The 23,110-nt window shown below is 43.8% G+C and overlaps 2 protein-coding genes across 7 annotated transcripts in view; one reads left to right on the forward strand and one right to left on the reverse strand.

The window, feature by feature from the left end:
- Positions 1–565: 565 nt before the first annotated feature.
- dpep2 (dipeptidase 2) lies at positions 566–21,408 on the forward strand. Of its 4 annotated transcripts, none has more exons than XM_056412001.1 (11): positions 566–655; positions 2,051–2,211; positions 2,322–2,448; positions 3,199–3,328; positions 5,104–5,254; positions 6,087–6,156; positions 6,769–6,945; positions 13,124–13,208; positions 13,396–13,471; positions 20,649–20,809; positions 20,926–21,408. In XM_056412001.1, exons 2-11 carry the CDS (start codon positions 2,054–2,056, stop codon positions 21,126–21,128), a joined length of 1,338 nt encoding a protein of 445 aa, XP_056267976.1. In that variant the 5' UTR covers positions 566–655; positions 2,051–2,053; the 3' UTR covers positions 21,129–21,408. The 4 variants fall into 4 exon arrangements, with proteins under 4 accessions (XP_056267976.1, XP_056267978.1, XP_056267979.1 ...); XM_056412003.1 differs by having other exon boundaries at positions 20,674–20,809; XM_056412004.1 differs by lacking the exon at positions 20,926–21,408 and having other exon boundaries at positions 20,612–20,802.
- Positions 21,409–22,011: 603 nt separating this feature from the next.
- slc12a4 (solute carrier family 12 member 4) overlaps positions 22,012–23,110 on the reverse strand; it is a 29,619-nt gene continuing 28,520 nt past the window's right edge. For all 3 annotated transcript variants that reach the window (XM_056411999.1, XM_056411997.1, XM_056411998.1), the window contains exon 24: positions 22,012–22,999. In XM_056411999.1, coding sequence (XP_056267974.1) covers positions 22,908–22,999 — 92 coding nt within the window. In that variant the 3' untranslated portion in view covers positions 22,012–22,907. The remainder of the gene's footprint in view (positions 23,000–23,110) is intronic.

Here is a 23,110-nt window from a genome sequence, read left to right on the forward strand (position 1 = left end):
ATAAGAGCACACGCACACGCACACACACACACGTTAAGTAAGTTTACAAAAATGCTTAAAACACCCAAAACACAAGTTGTAAACCCACTTTGTTGACCAACTGATTATATTTGAGCACGTGGTGTGTGTGTGGTGGGGGGGGTTACGATAAATACTTGTACACAACATAAACACAGTACCTTAGTGGCTCGGCAGTAATCCCCTATTGCAGAGAAGTGTAGAAGCACGTGGTGAGCGGAGGCTGCTGGGAGCCTCTGCGGCTGCCATGACGTCATTTCACCGACAGGTGGCGACCACAAATCCACCGGTCTCCGCGGTGCCTTCAGGCACCCCTCGTAAATCCTTCACACTCTCGCCTATTCCGAGATTGAAACCAACGTTAACTCCACTCACTGTATACAATATGTGGAACACGTGCAGTGACATATGCACACGCAGGAGGAGTAGAAATACATCTGGCATGAAATTACAAAAAAAGCTCAAGCCGTAAAAAAGAAACTTGACACTAGATTTGTGTTTCTTCCGCAATGACCTTGAACGCATCATTCGGTACAACAGCCTGTGGTCCAGGCTCGCGCTACTTTACTGAGGCTCAGAGCCGGAGAGCTCTCTGTTTATGCTCTGGTTCAACAAGGTGTGAAACAACAACAGGCAGGTAAGTAGCTCGTGGCTTTACAAACTCTTATTGGAACATGAGGATGCATTGTTTTTTACTTTAGGCATTTTGTATACAGTCTTTGATAGTTGATATTCTGCTTTGCTCACTGTGTGTTATGTAATAAGTTGTGTGGATGCAAACTTCACTATTTACAGTGTCGTGTTTTCTAAGTAGGACCTAAAATAAGCAGAAATAAGAAAAGCAGGGAGTTTAACTTTTACTTCAATAATTATTTAATACTTCCTAAATTAATGCAGGCGTGCCATGTGAAACATAAATATGCTAAGTATATTTAATCAAAGCATAATTGAGTAAACTTCAAATTTAAAAAGTAATTGAAAGTAATTATTTTGGAGCAATTAATTTTGTACTTCATATATTTTAGTTGTGATTAAATAGAAATTAAGCACAATTTGAAGTGTATTTTGTATAATAAATTGGAATAATTTTAAGTAGACTTAGTACACTGTGTGTGCTAATATGTATTATTATTTAGTTTTAAGTTTATTTGAAATATATTATAAGTATTTTACAAATATGTAAACATCACATTTTTTATATATTTACATTGTGTTCATAGTATATCAAAAGTATGTATCTGTGCATCATTCTAATACACATAAGCAATCATAATAATACAAATATGTAAAGAAATGTAGACATAATGTACTGAAATATAAGCATGAATACGATATACTAAAAAGGCAAGATATCAAAATATATTTTTTTTAAATGTGCTTTTTTAACACATTCCAACACAATACTATAATTAATATCTAAAAAATAATAGCATGAATAAGTTTACTTACTAATTACGAAAACAATTTGGTATATTTTAAATCAGTATTTATCAAATGTGCTTTAAATAGATTGTTTAGAGCTTATACCGTTTGAAAAAAATATGTTTGAAAACAAAGTTTAAAGAAGTACATTTCAGTAATTGCATAGAACAACACAAAGCATTTTTTTTCTTATTATATATTTCTTGAAAGTATACTGTATACTCCAGTAGAATTATTTTAAAGTTTATTCAAATTTAAATAGGTGAACGTGTGACTTTTGTATACTTTTGCAGAAAGTACATTTATTTGATATTATATTTGCAATGTACTATTGACATTTTAAATACATTAAAGTATATATATATATATTATATATATATGTACTTTTTTTATACTGTATATTTTTAGAAAGTACATTTCTTTGATAGTATATTGAAATATTGACATTTAAGAATTTTTTTTATACATTAAAGTATATATAATTTTCGCCCGGGTGTATATTGCAATAACTGTTCCCTTATATTCCCTCTTAATATCAGTATATTTTAACGAGAATAAAGTAAATATTTTTCCGCGCAGGTCATGCACTGAAGTGTTTGCCCTTCCTCAGAATATGCTTTCCAGGAAAAGTGTCACGGCTGCGTCGGCCGGATTCTGGATGAAGTCCTTTGGACCTCTGGTGGTTCTGTCCTCTCTGTTCTGTCTCACATCTGGATCCTCCGAGAGAGACAGAGTGCACGACCTGATGTCCAGATTCCCTCTTATTGACGGGTACGTCCTGTGTACTGTCTCTTTAAGGCATTTCTTTAGCCGTGGAAATGAAGTATTGTCTGTATTTGCCACTGAAAAGCCTCTTTAGAGCTCCCTCTCTCTCTCCTCAGTCACAACGACTTGGCTCTCCAGCTGAGGATACTTCACAACAACCGGCTGAGCCAAGTGGACCTTTACAACCTCAGCAAAGTGTCCACCGACATCACCCGCCTCCACGCGGGCCACGTGCAGGCGCAGGTACCCCTGACCCTGAAGAGGTAGAGTCCACCTCCACATGGCCTCCCAGCACCTACACAACTGCTGTGGAGAGGAGGAGAGGGATGGAAGTTGATGATCTGCTATTATAAATGACGACAGGGTTCATGGAAAACCTGGAGAAGTCATGGAATAACAAAAAAAAGGTTTATTTCCAGGGCTGGAAAAAGTCCTTCGAAAAAGTAAATCCCAAAAGTTTTGGAAAAGTCATGGAGGAAATTTTTAATATTAAAATGTTCATTTTACGCAGTTTGATTAAAAGAATAAACATTTCTGTACATATTTATTCTTTTAATCAAACTATTGTCTCTCATTCATTTGTGTTATTTTAGGTTATTTACTCATGTAGACACGAAGATTACCTTTGGGTCACTTTTCAGTGGTTTCTGGACTTCCTCTGGTTCTGGAGGGCCCAGGTGGTCCCACGGGGTACCAGCCCTGGTCTTCAGGGTTTGTCTAAAACCTGGAAAAGTAATGACATTTTTTTATTGTTTATTTCCAGGCATGGAAAAACGTCCTTGAAAAAGAAATCTAAATCCCAAAAGTTTTGGAAAAGTCATGGAGGAAATGTGTTAAATTCAAATGTTCATTTTACGCAGTTTAATTAAAAGAATAAACATTTCTGTAAACATGTATTCTTTTAATCAAGCTATTGTCCCAGTCGTCCCAGAGAGTCGTGGCGTGAATGAAATCGTCGGTAACGTGGACGCCTCTCTGTGCCCCCTCTGTCAGATGTTTGCGGTCTACGTGTTGTGTGGCGCCCAGCAGAAGGACGCCGTGAGGCTGACTCTGGAACAAATAGATGTGGTCCGGCGCATGTGCAGCGAGTACCAGGACTTTGAGCTGGTCACGTCTGCTCAGGGTACGGTACGACGTCTCAGAGGATCGTCACGATTCTCACTATCGTATGTCTGTGCATCCATTTGGAAAGCCTAAATATTGTGTAAACATTGCATGTATAATCTTATGTTTTTAGGTTGGTTTTATGATATCTGCCTCTTGGCTAATACATAATTTTTTTATAAATTTGCACTGACTGTCTCTTATCAAACTAGAATGGGCACTCGGTAGAGCGCATGCCTTCGCATATCATAAGATTGGGCATTGAATTATGAACATGTTGGCATTAGTTGCATGCCAATTGGATAGAAATTGACCGTGCTATGGTAAAAAGAAGATTTTGACCTATCCATGACCTTGACCTTTCACCCGATTGATCCCAAAATCTAATCAAATGGTCTCCGGGTAATAACCAATCATCCCACCAAATGTCATGCGATTCAAGAAGATGTTGACCTTTTCATGACCTTGACCTTTGACCCGATCGATCCCAAAATCTAATCAAATGGTCCCCGGATAATAACACATCATCCCACCAAATTTCATGCGATTTTATTTTATTTTTAATTGTTGCGCGAATAACACGCATACAAATAAATAAATAAACTAGAACGGGCACTCGTAGAGCGCATACCTTCGCATATCACAAGATTGGGCATTGAATTATGAACATGTTGGCATTAGTTGCCAATTGGATAAAAATTGACCGTGCAATGGTAAAAAGAAGATTTTGACCTTTTCATGACCTTGACCTTGACCTTTCACCCGATTGATCCCAAAATCTAAACAAATGGTCCCCGGATAATAACCAATCATCCCACCAAATTTCATGCGATTCGGTTTAAATTTTTTTAATTATGCGAGCAACACGCATACAAATAAATAAATAAACTAGAATGGGCACTCGGTAGAGCGCATACCTTCGCAGATCACAAGATTGGGCATTGAATTATGAACATTTTGGCATTAGTTGCATGCCAATTGGATAAGAATTGACCGCGCTATGGTAAAAAGAAGATGTTGACCTATCCATGACCTTGACCTTTGACCCAATTGATCCCAAGATCTAATCAAATGGTCCCCGGATAATAACCAATCATCCCACCAAATTGCATGCGATTCAAGAAGATGTTGACCTTTTCATGACCTTGACCTTTGACCCGATCGATCCCAAAATCTAATCAAATGGTCCCCGGGTAATAACCAATCATCCCACCAAATTTCATCCGATTCGGTTTAAAACTTTTTTTTTATGCGAATAACACGCATACAAATAAATAAATAAATACACGGCGATCAAAACATAACCTTCCGCATTTTCAAAATAAAAGAGAAAATAAAGAAGAAGAAAAACATGTCATCCCAGCAGATCACCTCCAAAACCACCGTGGAGATGAGAAGAGGGATTGCATGTAGTTAATTATAAATGATTGGGGTATTGGTTCATAATTCTACTATTTATGAATCCATACTTTTGCACACGTCACTCTTATTTGCAAAAGAGGGACATGAAAGTAATAATTATATGTGCGTCGTTACTTTGAAGTGTTTTTCCATTCAATTCAGTGTATTTTATACAGCCCAATATCACAAATTAAGAATTTGCCTCAGCGGGCTTTACAATCTGTACACATACGTCACATCCCTGACCTTTGACCTCTCACATCGGATCAGGAAAAACTCTCCGAAAATAGAATTTCAAAAAAATGTCACAGTGGGAAAAAGGGAAGAAACCTTCAGTGCTTTGTTCTTTTTTTCCCTCCTGAGCCGTGTGTGTGTGTGTGTGTGTGTGTGCAGGGCTCAGGGACTCTGCGATGAGGCGTAAGATCGCGTGTCTCATCAGCGTGGAGGGCGGCCACTCCATCGACAGCAGCCTGGCGGCCCTCAGGATGTTCTACCGGCTCGGGGTGCGCTCCATGTCGCTCACGCACACCTGCAACACGCCCTGGTCAGCAGGAGACTCCTCCTCCTCCTCTCCTTCTTCTCCTCTTCTCTTCTCTTTGCAGCATGCAGAACGTCTACGGTGGTCACATGACTCACTACTGAGGACACGTGGGATGGTTTGTTCAGCAACTCGGACCTGAACCAGAACTACGCCTGTAGCCTTTAGCCTTTATATATATACACTTTTATTAATCCCCAAGGGGAAATTAGTTCTCTGCATTTAACCCCTCCTTAGTTATTAAGGAGCAGTGGGCTGCGGTGAAGCGCCTGGGAAGCAACTGGGGGTTCAGTGCCTTGCTCAAGGACACTTCGACTTGCAGCTAATGGGGAGAGCGGGGATCGAACCCACGACCTTGCGGTTGAAGGACGGCCCTCTTACCCCACTGAGCTACAGCCGCCACGGTTTTACCCTTTAGCTTCAGCCTTTTCCTTTAGCCTGTAGCCTTTACGTTTACCTTTAGCCTTCAGCATTTGCCTTTTCCTTTAGCCTTTAGCTTAAAGTTTAAGCCTTTACCTTTAGCCTTTTACTTTAGTCTTTATCCTTTAGCCTTTTCCTTTATCCTTTACCTTCAGCCTTTACCTTTAGCCTTCCTTTGTTTACAGGTTGGATTCATTGGAAAGGTCGAATGTGTTTGCATTTTATTCCTTTTCCTTTTATGCAAATTAACCTATATTCAGACTTCTCTTTATAACTTTACAGTCACCACGTAGCCACAGGTCGGATTCTAATAAATGGAGCCGTGTTTGCATATATGTTATGATAGTTAAAAGATTCACAAGACAACACTGTCCTCATGTGTGATTTACATAAATATACATATATTTTTTTAATGCAGGGCAGAATCCTCCTCAAAACTTTACGATGTCTATCGAAGACAGAACGACAGCCTGACGGCCTTTGGGAAGGTAAGCTTCATGTTTCAGTAAAACGACTCTACAGAAACGTTTTATGTATTTAAATTAAATTCAACAAAGCACGTTAGCTGGCCTTTTTTAATATGAGGTATTAGAATATAATACTAAGATTTAATTTGATTAAAAATGAGAAAACTGACATTTTAATAGCTTTATCGGTTAATTATGATAAATTGGGACATATAATTAAAATGTTTATTTTTCAAATGAAGTAAATACCGACGAGTGCCTTTTTAAATAACATGTTAGCATTTTTGTATATTATAGAAATTATAGAAAGAGTATAATTTAAGAAAACTATTATTTATGTTACTCCTACAATGTTTTATTAGTCGCAGTTGTACGGTAGGAGAAGTTGTTCAAATAAAAGTCTAAAAGAAGAGGATATGATGGTCATGTGTCATCCTTGAGACACAAGGGGAGCTTGTTATTGTTATTGTTATTGTCTCCTCAGACTAAATGTCTTTTGAGGACTTCCTGTATTGCTATCCGAGTGTGTTTTGCCTGTATCCGAGTGTGTTTACGCGCGTGTGACCGTATCCTGTTGTCGGCCTTCATCCCCCACAACGCTTTCAAATGGCTCCTTAATGTGTGGTTGTGCAGGCTGTGGTGGAGGAGATGAACCGGGTGGGGATGATCGTGGACCTTTCCCACACTTCCTGGGACACCGCCTCGGCCGCGCTGCAGCACTCCAAGGCGCCGGTTATTTTTAGCCACTCGTCGTCCTTCTCCGTGTGCGGCCACGGACGCAACGTGCCGGACCGACTGCTGCTGGATCTGGTGAGAAAACACGAGGGAGAGGCTGGTTCAAGTCCATCCATCAGAACCAGAACCGTGTTTGGCCTTTCATGTTTACACATGAAAGGAATGTGTCATGGCGGGTGGAGCGACAATGATAGACAACGTTTACAACAATCAATGACAATCCACATAAATATTTAAAAATATATATGATGAAGTGCACAAATATACAATAAATTGTACAAATGTACGATAAAGTGCACAAATATACCATAAAGTGCACAAATATACCATAAAGTGCACAAAATATATGATAACGTGCACAAATATACAATAAAGTGCACACAATACAAAAAAGTGCACAAAATATACGATAATGTGCACAAATATACGATAAAATACACAGATATACGATAACATATACAAATGTACGATAAAGTGCACAAATATACAATAAAGTGTACAAATGTACGATAAAGTGCACAAATATACAATAAAGTGCACAAATATACCATAAAGTGCACAAATATACCATAAAGTGCACACATACTGTATACCATAAAGTGCACAAAATATATGATAAAGTGCACAAATATACAATAAAGTGCACAAAATACAATAAAGTGCACAAAATATATGATAACGTGCACAAATATACAATAAAGTGCACACAATACAAAAAAGTGCACAAAATATACGATAATGTGCACAAATATATGATAAAATACACAAATATACGATAACATATACAAATGTACGATAAAGTGCACAAATATACGATAAAATACACAAATATACGATAAAATATACAAATATACGATAAAGTGCACAAATATACGATAAAATACACAAATATACGATAAAATACACAAATATACGATAACATATACAAATGTACGATAAAGTGCACAAATATACGATAAAATACACAAATATACGATAAAATATACAAATATACGATAAAGTGCACAAATATACGATAAAATACACAAATATACGATAAAATACACAAATATACGATAACATATACAAATGTACGATAATGTGCACAAATATATGATAAAATACACAAATATACAATAAAATATACAAATATACGATAAAGTGCACAAATATACGATAAAGTGCACACAAGTGCAAGTCACTGATTAATCAGAAAACACGTCGTATTTTTAGACATTCCTTTAATGACAGACGTTTCGGACCTGGATACTTTTAAAAATCATTATTCATACAGGCATTAATTTAAATCCAGTGACCAATGAGACTTCAGTCTCTCTTTGTTTGGGGGAAAAAAGAAACACGACTATGAAGCAAATCATCTGATTTTAAAATCAGAGAAGTGATGAGGAGTTTTGATTCAAGCCATGTTGGTTTTGAAAAAGCAGACTTAAAGATTGAAGCAGATCACTTTTATATTTATACTATCACTACACCTCCGACGTGAAGTTAGATTTCCTTCCTGAAGCAGGATGAATACAATCTGGACGGATTTCCACAATGTGACAGTCGGTATGATTGATAAGTTCCCGTCTCATTGCTGTATTTTTATATTGAAGCCGTATCAGCACACGCCGGGTGAGCTTTGAGATGCCCTCCCTGCATATGTTAGAGCTGAGTTGACTGTGGGACCGTTTCTAACATACAGGGAGTGTTCCTCCTCCAGCATGACTGTAAACCGGGACAAGAAGACACTGCAATCATTTGACAAGCCTAAGCTTGTTCACCCAACTGCTCTTTCGTGGGTTTTCACTTTTATACACGCCAGACTCAAATCATCTCGTTTGTCGTGACTTTTAATGATCAGAGAATCAAACCTTTGGGCGGCTGTAGCTCAGTGGGGTAAGAGGGCCATCCTGCAACCGTGCGGTTGTGGGTTCGATCCCCGCTCTCCCCATTAGTTGCAAGTCGAAGTGTCCTTGAGCAAGGCACTGAACCCCCAGTTGCTTCCCGGGCGCATCACTGCAGCCCACTGCTCCTTAATAACTAAGGATGGGTTAAATGCAGAGAACTAATTTCCCCTTGGGGATTAATAAAAGTGTATATTTAAACCTGGATGTTGACTATATTTAGATGATAACTGTACGACTGAATTCTCTCTTTCACTCACTAACCTCTTCACTCCTCCCATTGGCTCCAGATTATTAGTTTATTAAATACTTAAATGTGCTTTGCTTACAATAGAAGCTCGAGCTCCTTCATGTTTCCAACGTTATGAGAAATGAGTTGACTTTTTATATTTCTCTCCGTTTCTGCTGAACACAACTACCAACTCAAATATATAAGTATGCCTTGTCTTACTTTGTTAATATTAATATGATATGTTGTCATGTGGAGATATACACTACCGTTCAAAAGTTTGGGGTCACCCAGACAATTTGGTGTTTTCCATGAAAACTCACACTTTTATTTATCAAATAAATGAATATGAAATATAGTCAAGACTTTGACAAGGTGAGAAATAATGAGTTTTATTGTAAATATTAATGTTGTTCTTCAAACTTGTCGATCACAGGAAGGCCAGTTTTATAGCTATAACTGTTTTCAGCTGCGCGCACATAAAAAGGGTTTAAAGGGTTTTCTACCCCTCCGCTAGTCTTCTAAGGCGATAACACAATGTAGCATTAGAACACTGGAGATGGGCCTCTACACACTATGTAGAGACTTCATTACACACCAGAGAATAGTCATGTACACATTAACTATGTAGAGAATGTGTTTATGATCATTTAATGTTAATTTCATTGAGGCCATGAGGAGAGAGGTGCTCAGTGTATCCTAAACGTCATAAGGGGAGAGGAGAGGAGAGAGGAGCTCAGTGTCTCCTAAACGTCCATAAGGAGAGAGGAGAGGAGAGAGGAGCTCAGTGTCTCCTAAACGTCCATAAGGGGAGAGGAGAGGAGAGAGGAGCTCAGTGTCTCCTAAACGTCCATAAGGAGAGAGGAGAGAGAGGAGCTCAGTGTATCCTAAACGTCCATAAGGAGAGAGGAGAGGAGAGGAGCTCAGTGTATCCTAAACATCCATAAGGAGAGAGGAGAGGAGAGGAGCTCAGTGTATCCTAAACATCCATAAGGAGAGAGGAGAGGAGAGAGGAGCTCAGTGTATCCTAAACGTCCATAAGGAGAGAGGAGAGGAGAGAGGAGCTCAGTGTCTCCTAAACGTCCATAAGGGGAGAGGAGAGGAGAGAGGAGCTCAGTGTCTCCTGAATGTCCATAAGGAGAGAGGAGAGGAGAGAGGAGCTCAGTGTCTCCTAAACATCCTTAAGGAGAGAGGAGAGGAGAGAGGAGCTCAGTGTATCCTAAACGTCCATAAGGAGAGAGGAGAGAGGAGCTCAGTGTATCCTAAACATCCTTAAGGAGAGAGGAGAGGAGAGAGGAGCTCAGTGTATCCTAAACGTCCATAAGGAGAGAGGAGAGGAGAGAGGAGCTCAGTGTATCCTAAACGTCCATAAGGAGAGAGGAGAGGAGAGAGGAGCTCAGTGTCTCCTAAACATCCATAAGGGGAGAGGAGAGGAGAGAGGAGAGAGGAGCTCAGTGTCTCCTGAATGTCCATAAGGAGAGAGGAGAGGAGAGAGGAGCTCAGTGTCTCCTAAACGTCCATAAGGAGAGAGGAGAGAGGAGCTCAGTGTCTCCTAAACATCCATAAGGGGAGAGGAGAGGAGAGAGGAGCTCAGTGTCTCCTGAATGTCCATAAGGAGAGAGGAGCTCAGTGTCTCCTAAACGTCCATAAGGAGAGAGGAGAGGAGAGAGGAGCTCAGTGTATCCTAAGCGTCCATAAGGAGAGAGGAGAGGAGAGAGGTGCTCAGTGTATCCTAAACGTCCATAAGGAGAGGAGAGGAGAGAGGAGCTCAGTGTATCCTAAACGTCCATAAGGAGAGAGGAGAGAGGAGCTCAGTGTCTCCTAAGCGTCCATAAGGAGAGAGGAGCTCAGTGTATCCTAAACATCCATAAGGAGAGAGGAGAGGAGAGAGGAGCTCAGTGTATCCTAAACATCCATAAGGAGAGAGGAGAGAGAGGAGCTCAGTGTATCCTAAACGTCCATAAGGAGAGAGGAGAGGAGAGAGGAGCTCAGTGTATCCTAAACGTCCATAAGGGGAGAGGAGAGGAGAGAGGAGCTCAGTGTATCCTAAGCGTCCTTAAGGAGAGAGGAGAGGAGAGAGGAGCTCAGTGTATCCTAAACGTCCATAAGGAGAGAGGAGAGGAGAGAGGAGCTCAGTGTCTCCTAAACATCCATAAGGGGAGAGGAGAGGAGAGAGGAGCTCAGTGTCTCCTGAATGTCCATAAGGAGAGAGGAGCTCAGTGTCTCCTAAACGTCCATAAGGAGAGAGGAGCTCAGTGTCTCCTGAATGTCCATAAGGAGAGAGGAGAGGAGAGAGAGGAGCTCACTGTATCCTAAACATCCTTAAGGAGAGAGGAGAGGAGAGAGGAGCTCAGTGTATCCTAAACGTCCATAAGGAGAGAGGAGAGGAGAGAGGAGCTCAGTGTCTCCTAAACATCCATAAGGGGAGAGGAGAGGAGAGAGGAGCTCAGTGTCTCCTGAATGTCCATAAGGAGAGAGGAGAGGAGAGAGGAGCTCAGTGTCTCCTAAACGTCCATAAGGAGAGAGGAGAGGAGAGAGGAGCTCAGTGTCTCCTAAACGTCCATAAGGGGAGAGGAGAGGAGAGAGGAGCTCAGTGTCTCCTGAATGTCCATAAGGAGAGAGGAGCTCAGTGTCTCCTAAACGTCCATAAGGAGAGAGGAGAGGAGAGAGGAGCTCAGTGTATCCTAAGCGTCCATAAGGAGAGAGGAGAGGAGAGGTGCTCAGTGTATCCTAAGCGTCCATAAGGAGAGAGGAGAGGAGAGAGGTGCTCAGTGTATCCTAAACGTCCATAAGGAGAGGAGAGGAGAGAGGAGCTCAGTGTATCCTAAACGTCCATAAGGAGAGAGGAGAGAGGAGCTCAGTGTCTCCTAAACGTCCATAAGGAGAGTGGAGAGGAGAGAGGAGCTCAGTGTATCCTAAACGTCCATAAGGAGAGAGGAGAGGAGAGAGGAGCTCAGTGTATCCTAAGCATCCATAAGGAGAGAGGAGAGAGGAGCTCAGTGTATCCTAAGCGTCCATAAGGAGAGAGGAGAGAGGAGCTCAGTGTCTCCTAAGCGTCCATAAGGAGAGAGGAGAGGAGAGAGGTGCTCAGTGTATCCTAAACGTCCATAAGGAGAGAGGAGAGGAGAGGAGCTCAGTGTATCCTAAGCGTCCATAAGGAGAGAGGAGAGGAGAGAGGAGCTCAGTGTCTCCTAAGCGTCCATAAGGAGAGAGGAGGAGAGAGGTGCTCAGTGTATCCTAAACGTCCATAAGGAGAGAGGAGAGGAGAGAGGAGCTCAGTGTCTCCTAAGCGTCCATAAGGAGAGAGGAGAGGAGAGAGGTGCTCAGTGTATCCTAAACGTCCATAAGGGGAGAGGAGAGGAGAGAGGAGCTCAGTGTATCCTAAGCGTCCATAAGGAGAGAGGAGAGGAGAGAGGAGCTCAGTGTCTCCTAAACATCCATAAGGGGAGAGGAGAGAGAGGAGCTCAGTGTCTCCTGAATGTCCATAAGGAGAGAGGAGAGAGAGGAGCTCAGTGTATCCTCAGCGTCCATAAGGAGAGAGGAGAGGAGAGAGGAGCTCAGTGTCTCCTAAACATCCATAAGGGGAGAGGAGAGGAGAGAGGAGCTCAGTGTCTCCTGAATGTCCATAAGGAGAGAGGAGAGGAGAGAGGAGCTCAGTGTATCCTCAGCGTCCATAAGGAGAGAGGAGAGGAGAGAGGAGCTCAGTGTCTCCTAAACATCCATAAGGGGAGAGGAGAGGAGAGAGGAGATCAGTGTCTCCTGAATGTCCATAAGGAGAGAGGAGAGGAGAGAGGAGCTCAGTGTCTCCTAAACATCCATAAGGGGAGAGGAGAGGAGAGAGGAGCTCAGTGTCTCCTGAATGTCCATAAGGAGAGAGGAGAGGAGAGAGGAGCTCAGTGTATCCTCAGCGTCCATAAGGAGAGAGGAGAGGAGAGAGGAGCTCAGTGTCTCCTAAACGTCCATAAGGAGAGAGGAGAGGAGAGAGGAGCTCAGTGTATCCTCAGCGTCCATAAGGAGAGAGGAGAGGAGAGAGGAGCTCAGTGTATCCTAAGCGTCCATAAGGAGAGAGGAGAGGAGAGAGGAGCTCAGTGTCTCCTAAACGTCCATAAGGAGAGAGGAGATGTGCGTTGTGTTTCAGAAGCAGCAGCGTGGGCTGATCATGGTGAACTTTCACAGCAACTTCGTGTCCTGCAGCGACGAGGCGAACATCTCCCACGTGGCCGGTGAGACGTGGCTTCTCTCTCTCGCTCTCTCTCTCTCTCTCTCCTCTCTCTCTCTCGCCCTCTCTCTCTCTCTCTCTCTCTCTCTCGCCCCCTCTCTCTCTCTCACCCTCTCTCTCTCCTCTCTCTCTCTCTCTCTGCGGTCAGACGTCTCACGAGCTTGACTGCTGCACCTGTTTTTTTTCTGCAGACCATTTCGACCACATCAAGCAGGTGGCCGGAGCCGAGTCCGTCGGAGTCGGCGGGGACTTCGATGGAGCCGTGAAGTGAGTCGCGTTCGCTGTTGCGCAACATGCCGTCAGCTGGGAGCTCAGTTACGGATCAGAGCTTTTGGCCTGTGGCTCCATTTCAATCTGTGTTTCCCAAAGTCTCTGGATGTCGTCTCCAGGTTCGGCCGTGGAGCTCAATTAGTGTGGAAAAAACACAAAATGAAATAGTTGAGTCTTAAGGGTTTTTACTGAACATGAAGAACATAAAGCAAGTACACATATTTATAATGGAAAATAAACGTTGTCTTAGTGATCAGACATCATGTTCATCCAACTCGTGGGTAGCTCGCCATCTTCATCTGATACTAAGTGGTATCAACTCAAAAACCTGACCTGTTGTTCTTGTTATTACCTTCGCATTGAAAATGCTGGAAGGTTATGTTTTGATCGCCGTGTATTTATTTATTTATTTATTTATTTATTTCTTTGTATGCGTGTTATTCGCAAAACTCAAAAAGTATTGAAACGAATCACATGAAATTTGGTGGGATGATTGTTTATTATCCGGGGACCAGTTGATTAGATTTTGGGATCGATTGGGTCAAAGGTCAAAGGTCAAAGGTCATGAACAGGTCAAAATCTTTCGCAGAACTCAAAAAGTATTGAACCGAATCGCATGAAATTTGGTGGGATGATTGTTTATTATCCGGGGACCAGTTGACTAGATTTTGGGATCGATCGGGTCAAAGGTCAAGGTCAAAGGTCATGAACAGGTCAAAATGTTCTTGAATCGCATGAAATTTGGTGGGATGATTGGTTATTATCCGGGGACCATTTGTTACGTACTCCCCCCCCCTTCTTGTTGTCCTCTTGTTTTCTCGGCTGGGCAGGTGCACTTGGCCCGCCTCTGGCTCCGCCTTCTCCAGGTGTTCCTAGTTGACACTCAGCCGAGCTTGGCGCGGGTGTTCACCGTTGCCAATCAGCCGAGTGTAAAGGAGGAGACTGAAGGAGAAGAGAGGCCTTGATTACTGGGGAGGGCTCCGCTGTGCCGGAGCGCTTTTGCCTTTTGTTGTGTTTCCTGGAGGACGTGTTATATAGGTTGTTTTCGTGTCTTTGTTGGGCCCGTTAGGTTCTGTGGTGTGTTGGGCAGCGGAGGAAGACTCTGGGTTCGACGGCCGCTGGAGTGGCTGGTCCAAGTCCCCTCCGTCGTTTTGCTTCCTCTACCCGTTCTCCAGTGACATTGTTTGATTACGCGAATAAAGCTTTTTGTTCGCTGTAAAGGGCTTCGCGTTTTCTTATTTTATTTCATGTTGCGTCTCCCTCAAGAGCCACTACCGCAGAGTAGGGAGGCGGGACGTAACATATGGGGGCTCGTCCGGGATCTGTCTCAGGCTGGTGAGTAGTGTGCTCGGAAAAGGCCCTTGACAGCGTATGTGTTTGTTTTATTGGTTGTATAAGCGGAGAATTGCAGTAATGGATGTTGACTTGGAAGGGTTTGTTGAGGATCCAACTAGGGAGAAGTTGGATGCGTGTACCAAACAGGAGCTTGGTCAAATCGCAGGCAAATTCGAGGTTGTAGTCAAGAAACAGAGCAAGAAACAAGTTATTAAAGGACAGCTGTTGGCTGCGCTTATAGACCAGGAGGTATTATCGGAGGAGGAGATTCACGGTGATACAAACGTTGAGACAGAGGACTCTCAGACGTTGAGCGACCGTAAACTAGAGCTACTTAAGCTGAGGCTGAGAGAAGGAGAACGAGCGTAATTTTAATTTGGAGATGAGGAAAATTGACGCGGAGGTACGTTTGAGGGAGCTGGAGGTGTCGTCTCGCCAGCCTCAGCAGATGGGGTCTGCGGAGACTGGCGATTTCGTAAGCAAATACATTCGGTTTGTCCCGGTATTTGACGAGATAGACGTTGATAGTTATTTTGTCCTGTTTGAGCGTGTTGCAACCACGTTTAAATGGCCTGTGAGCATGTGGCCGGTTATGCTGCAGTGTGTTCTGTCGGGTAAAGCGCGGGCGGTTTACGCTGCGTTATCTGAGGAGGTCAGTCGGAGTTATGAGCAGATGAAAGCTGCTATTCTGCGCGCGTATGAGCTGGTGCCTGAGGCTTACCGTCAAAAGTTTCGTGATTCAAAAAAACAAGGTTGCCAAGCGTATGTGGAATTCGCACGGGAAAAAGAGGTTCTGTTTGAATGGTGGTGCTCATCGGTGGGGATAAAAACTCTAGAAGATCTGAAAACCGTAGTGCTCATGGAGGAGTTCAAGAACTGTTTGCCTTACACAGTGGCCACATACCTCAATGACCAAAAACCGCTTAAATTGTTTGATGCTGCGGTTTTGGCGGATAACTATGTGCTTACTCATAAGGCTGTCGGCAGTGACAGGACTCGGGCACAAACCGGGTTTGTGGACAATACAATCAGAGAAACCCCAGTCTTTGCTAAGGTGCCATGGCAGTCCAGCAGGCCAAGACTTACTGAGGACAAATCAGGAGAGGTGAAGTGGGGATCTACGGATAGGCCGGTGTGTCATCACTGCAAGAAAAGAGGTCATGTTATGGCGAATTGCTATGTTTTGCAGGATAAAAAAAACAATGTGAAGACAGTAGCCTTTGTCAATACTTCTCGACCGGGACCACTCAATTCAGGATTGGAAGTGTTTGCTCCGTTTCTTATGCAGGGAGTGGTGTCGTCGCTTGGGAAGAACAACGGGGTTCCAGTGACAATTCTGAGGGATACAGCGGCATCACAATCTTTTATTGTGACTGGTGTGTTGCCCCTGTCGGAGGAGTCGGCTGTGAATTCCGGGGTTCTTGTGAGGGGCTTTGGAATGCAATATGTAGATTCACCGTTGCATCATATTTACCTCAAGTCAGATCTAGTTACAGGGCCGGTGATTGTCGGGGTTAGATCTTGTTTTCCTATTGAGGGGGTAGATTTGATCTTGGGGAATGACTTAGCCGGGGGCAGAGTACTCGTTAAGCCGGAGGTGACTGCAGTTCCTATGGGGAATTGTTCGGATAAAGTGGTCCGAGAGTTCCCTGATGTACATTTCGCCTGTGCCGTTACCCGCGCCAAGTCCAAGTGTGAGGTTGAGGTTAGTAATGAGGTGGATCTGGCTGATAGTTTTATGGCTATAGAACTGGATGTACCGTTTAATGACTCTCCCCTGCAGTGTGACGGTGTGAAGACGGATACGATAAGTCTCGGTACTGTGCCTGTGGCACGTCAGCAACTGGTGTGTGATCAAAAAGCGGATGCGGAGATATCATTGTTGTTGGACGATGCGGTATCAGAAGGTGTCGTTGGCTCTCGGGGGTACTTTGTCGAAAACGGGGTGCTTATGCGTAAATGGACACCGCTGGCTGCGTCACCAGATGATGATTGGAGGGTGAAAATACAAGTGGTGGTCCCGGCTAAGTACCGCCGTGACATCTTAAGTTTGGCTCATGATCATCAGCTTGCTGGCCACCTTGGTGTTAATAAAACGTATGACCGAGTGCTGCGCCACTTCTTCTGGCCTGGTCTAAAGAGGGATGTAGTGCAATACTGTAAAACCTGCCATGTGTGCCAGGTTGTAGGGAAGCCCAATCAGACGATTCCGCCTGCACCACTGTATCCCATCCCGGCTATAGGTGAACCTTTTGAGCGGGTGATCGTGGACTGTGTGGGCCCTTTTCCACGTAGTAAATCCGGGAATAAATTTCTTCTTACCATCATGTGTGCGGCAACACGGTTTCCCGAAGCCATACCGTTGCGTAACATCACTGCTCCGAGTGTGGGCAAAGCCCTGGTGAAATTTTTTTCCGTGTTTGGGTTGCCAAAGGTAATTCAAACGGACCAAGGATCTAATTTCATGTCGCGTGGCTTTGCTCAGACTCTCAAACAGCTCGCCATCAGTCATGTCCACTCGAGTCCATATCACCCTGAGTCACAGGGGGCGCTTGAGCGTTTTCATCAGACGCTTAAATCAATGTTACGTGCGTACTGTTTGGAGTCCGATAAGGAGTGGGATGAGGGAGTGCATTTGATGTTGTTCGCAGTAAGAGAGGTGGTGCAGGAGTCGCTGGGATTTAGCCCGTCTGAGCTGGTTTTTGCTCATAATGTACGTGGTCCCCTGAAGCTGTTGAAGGAAAAGTGGCTGGGTGTGGCCGAGCCACTTAATTTGCTGGATTATGTGAGTGGGTTTCGGTTCAGGATGCGCCGTGCGTGCGAGCTGGCACAGGAAAATCTGGTTGTTGCTCAGAGGGAAATGAAGAGTTGGTATGACAAACGGGCTAAGGACAGAGTGTTTGCTCCAGGCGACAAAGTGCTAGTCTTGTTGCCGATCCCTGGTTCCAGTTTGCAGGCCCGGTTCAGTGGTCCTTATGTTGTTACCAAGAAAGTCGGTGACCGTGACTATCTCATCGCTACCCCTGACCGGGGTCGTAGGAGCAGGCTTTGTCACGTTAATATGTTGAAGCCGTACAATGAGAGGGCAGATGCGACTGATTTGAGCAGTGGCTCAGCTACGGTTACTGCTGGGTCTGTTGATCTACCTGGGGAGCTGTCTAGTGCTGGTCTCTGTAAACCTGCCGCTGCCTGTATGGTGGCGCTGTCCAGTGCTGAAAGTGACACGTCTGTCACTTCTGAGGTCCCGGTCTTTTTGGGGCGGGATGAAGACGTGGTGGTCCAATCGAAGGCGGTGTTACAGGGGAGGCTGCGAAACTCAGAAATTCTTGGTAATATTGAGGCACATTTAGCACACTTGCCTGATGCGCAGCGTGCAGATGTAAGTGCATTGATTTTGTCCAACAAGCAACTATTTTCTGATGTACCTACCTGTACGACAGTTTTGGAACATGATATTGATGTGGGTGACTCACCGCCGATTAAACAACATGCATATCGTGTAAACCCTGACAAACGCCGTCGGTTTAAGAAGGAGGTTGATTATATGATTGTGAACGGGATTGCTGAGTCCAGCTTAAGCCCGTGGAGCTCGCCGTGCTTACTGGTTGATAAACCGGACAAATCGGATCGTTTTTGTACAGACTTCCGGAAAGTTAACAACGTGACAAAACCTGACAGTTATCCTTTGCCCAGGATGGAAGATTGTATTGACCAGGTGGGCAGTGCCTTGTTTGTCACCAAGATCGACTTGTTAAAAGGATATTGGCAAGTTCCGTTGACTAATCGCGCTAAAGAAATATCAGCGTTTGTGACACCAGATAATTTCCTACAGTACACTGTAATGGCGTTTGGGATGCGCAATGCGCCGGCGACTTTTCAACGGCTCGTTAATATTGTGCTGGCGGGTCTGTCAGGGTGTGCGGCATATTTGGATGACATTGTGGTTTTTTCAGAGTCATGGAAAAAACACATGGAGCAGTTGGCTGAGGTTTTCGGGCGTTTGCGCACAGCGAATTTAACTATTAATCTAGAAAAATGTGAATTTGCTCAGGCAACTGTGGTCTATCTGGGGAAGGTGGTTGGTAACGGGGAAGTGCGGCCGGTCCAAGCTAAGGTGGAAGCAATCCTGGCATTTTCTGCTCCGGCTTCCAGACGTGACCTGCGCTGCTTCCTTGGGATGACTGGGTACTACAGAGGGTTCTGTAGAAATTTCTCAGCTATTGCTGCCCCGTTAACTGATCTGTTAAGCCCGAAAGTTCCTTATGTGTGGTCTGAGCGATGTGAAGATGCTTTCCAGAAAATTAAATCATTAATGACTAATGCTCCGGTGCTTGTAGCGCCAAACTTCGGTCAGCCCTTTAAACTGGCAGTTGATGCGAGTGAATTTGGGGCTGGGGCTGTCTTGCTGCAGGATGTCGAGGGAGTGGAGCATCCGGTGTCATACTTCTCAAAGAAGTTCAATCGACACCAGCGGGTGTATTCCACCATCGAAAAGGAGGCACTCGCTATGGTTTTGGCTTTGAACCACTTTGAGGTATACGTGGGGTCATCAAACATTCCTGTCACGATTTACACTGATCACAACCCCCTTGTGTTTCTGCACAAAATGCGCAACACAAATCAAAGGTTGATGCGTTGGAGTATCTTCATGCAAGCCTTCAATGTTGAGGTCAAACACATTCGTGGCAAGGATAATGTGTTGGCGGATGCATTGTCGTGCTTATAATATAGCAGTTATTGGGTGGAATGAGTGGTGGTGAGCACGCCGGTCAACTAAGGTTGTTTGTTGTGATTGTTTTGTTTAAAAAAAAAAAAAAAAAAAATGTCACTAACTCATGGTGGGGGTGTTACGTACTCCCCCCCCCCTTCTTGTTGTCCTCTTGTTTTCTCGGCTGGGCAGGTGCACTTGGCCCGCCTCTGGCTCCGCCTTCTCCAGGTGTTCCTAGTTGACACTCAGCCGAGCTTGGCGCGGGTGTTCACCGTTGCCAATCAGCCGAGTGTAAAGGAGGAGACTGAAGGAGAAGAGAGGCCTTGATTACTGGGGAGGGCTCCGCTGTGCCGGAGCGCTTTTGCCTTTTGTTGTGTTTCCTGGAGGACGTGTTATATAGGTTGTTTTCGTGTCTTTGTTGGGCCCGTTAGGTTCTGTGGTGTGTTGGGCAGCGGAGGAAGACTCTGGGTTCGACGGCCGCTGGAGTGGCTGGTCCAAGTCCCCTCCGTCTTTTTGTTTCCTCTACCCGTTCTCCAGTGACATTGTTTGATTACGCAAATAAAGCTTTTTGTTCGCTGTAAAGGGCTTCGCGTTTTCTTATTTTATTTCATGTTGCGTCTCCCTCAAGAGCCACTACCGCAGAGTAGGGAGGCGGGACGTAACACCATTTGATTAGATTTTGGGATCAATCGGGTCAAAGGTCAAGGTCATGGAAAGGTCAAACTCTTTTTTTACCATAGCACGATACATTTTTGTCCAATTGGCATGAAACTAATGCCAAAATGTTCATAATTCAATGCCCAATCTTGTGATATGCGAAGGTATGCGCTCTACCGAGTGCCCATTCTAGTTCTTCTTATTTATTTGTCTTTTTGTTCTTCTTGTTGTTGTTGTTATTCTTCTCGATCTTGTTATTCTTGTTCTTATTTGTCTTGTTCTTCTTGTTATTCTTCTCGTTCATGTTCTTCTTCGTATCTTTCTGTTCTTGTTCTTCTTCTTCTTGTTCTCATTATTTGTTGTTGTTGTTGTTCTTCTTCATGTTCTCGTTCATGTTATTCTTATTCTTAATCCTCCTCCTCCTCCTCCTCCATAAGTAAAGTGTGTAGTCTCAGAGTGACTCCCTGTCCAAAGCGCCCCCTGTCCTCCCCGTCGACAGCTTCCCTCTGGGCCTGGAGGACGTGTCCAAGTACCCCGCCCTGATCCAGGAGCTGCTGCGCAGGAACTGGACCGAGAGCGAGTTGGCGGACGTCCTCCGACACAACTTCCTGCGCGTGTTCGAGGAGGTGGAGAGGGTGAGAAATGAGATGACTACACTGTGTGTGTCCAGAGTGTGTAATATTGTGTGTGTGTGTGCATCACCTTCATCTCTTCTCCTGCTGTATCCCCCCCCCCCCCCCCACACACACAGGTCCGGGATCAGTTGTCTTCGACCCGGCCCAGCGAGGTCCAGATCCCTTTGGAGGAGGTGCAGAACCCGTGCAGGCTGGTCCTCAGACCACCGAGCCCCAGAGGCTCCTCCCACCTGTCCCCCTCCTCCAGAGCCCAGCATGGACCCAGAGGCCTGCTCCTCCTGGCCGTCGTCCTGCGGCTTTCCAGCCGACTTGTGATTGAATGAATGTTCAGCTTCACCATAAATTATTATTTAAAAAACTATAAATAAGGAGGGCGTGATGAGTTTGCTGGGCAGCACCAAAGATAAGAGGAGAATCTCTTTATTACCATTTAAATGGACAGAATGCATCAATCCCATAGAGCACTTTACTATATATTTTGAAATATTGAGTTTTTATTGAATGTGTTATAACTTTGCCGACATAATCTGTGTGAAAAATGTACGACGTGAGGCAGATGCCGAAAACCGCCGAGGCGGCACATTAAAGTTGTGATTTTATTTTTTGTTTGCGAAGGTTTTTTAAATTATTATGTATTGCTGACCGGTGAGCATTCAGAAAAAAATGAACAGAGGCAGCAGTTTACAAACAGATGTTCTTTTTATTTGATTTTTCAGAATAATAAAAAATACCATTGAGGTTAAAAAAAAAAAAAAAGTTGTTTTAATTTTTTTATTGTGCAGAATAATAAATAATTTTGCAGAATAATAAAAAATTCCATTGAGGTTTTAAAATAAAGTTTTTTTACATTTTTTAATCGTGAACTATTCTCTATTCACTATTTTTAATTGTGAACTATTCTGCCCGAAAACTGATTTCCCTTGTTCAGGATGCCCCTTGGTGAGCTCCTTTTGATGTACGTCAACAACAGCCTCATTAAAATGAATAATCACGGCTCCACTGAAACACGTCCAACGCAAAGTTTGCATGTAGATACTGTACTGAGTCTAAATGTCCTCCAACCAATAATATTGCCTCAAGTGAAGGGAAGGCCACACTCTGGGATACAGATTGAACAACAGTTGTTCTCTCCACAGTAGAAAACCCGAAACTACTCAGATTCTTAGAAAAATTCTTGAAAAGACACACAAGAATGTCTTACGCTTGATTTGGCCTCAACGCCGAGTTTAATGCAGCAAACACTCGTTGAGCGGCTACGTGGTCATTGCATAATACCAGCTGACGTGTGTGTGTGTATGTGTGTGTGTGTGTGTTTACAGAACAATCCAAAGAACTCAAGTCGAGGAAAGTGAGCCAATTTAAATCCTGCAGACTCCTCCACTCGGGATGGAGAAATTCCATCTGGAATGGTATTTATGATCGGTGTGAAGATATCAAATGGTTATGAAATGCAGACCATAAGTAATCTCCAAAAAGGGAGCGAGGGGGGGGGGGGGGGTGGTTGACTTCATTGAAATCCTTAAAAAGGACTACACCTTTAAATTAAGCTTTTTTTTGTGTGTGTGAAGATACGCTTTTCGGGTACAAATGTAACGGTTCATATCAATTTTTCTCTATAAGCAAAATTATCTGTAAACAAGAAAAAAATCATAAATTATAACTCTTTTAAAAAAAACTTTCTTTGTGATCTCTGGCAATGTGTTCATGATCCACACGTCTTTACCAAAGCAGGGATAAATAAATAAATAGAGATGTGCTTCCAGAGTAATCAAAATATAAAATCTGTCATACTATCAAAACTCTTCAAAATACGTCTGTCAAATATAGGTGGATGATTATCACACGTGAGGAGGTTTTTATGACCTATAAGTTTGTGTTTGACACACAAGTCTTGATTTCTGAGCATTTCATCTGTAAAGAAAGAAGGTGGACATGTGCACTAACGTGTGCCAATATTCTACAAGAATAGAATACTCCTTTTGTACTGAAAAACACACTTCACAACTAAAGTGACGACTCCAATGCATCTAGCCAGCGGGGGATGCCTCCTGTCCGGAGGTGACATGTGTTCAGAGGAGGCCGATGTGATGATAATCGATCATGAGTAGATGGTGATGACCTCCCGACCTCCGCCTCGGACCAGCAGCACTCGCTCCAAACCTTCAGTCAGGACCTCCAGGAACTCCATATCTGGAATACGCGTTAAGTGGAATCAGTTTTTACACTCGGCGGGTGAACCGCAGCCCGAAAATCTCCCCAATACGATGATAAAAGAGCCTTTTGGTTGGATGACGTCGGTGA

This window comes from Pseudoliparis swirei, chromosome 4 (genome assembly GCF_029220125.1).
Source record: "Pseudoliparis swirei isolate HS2019 ecotype Mariana Trench chromosome 4, NWPU_hadal_v1, whole genome shotgun sequence".
Taxonomy (NCBI): Eukaryota; Metazoa; Chordata; class Actinopteri; order Perciformes; family Liparidae; genus Pseudoliparis; species Pseudoliparis swirei.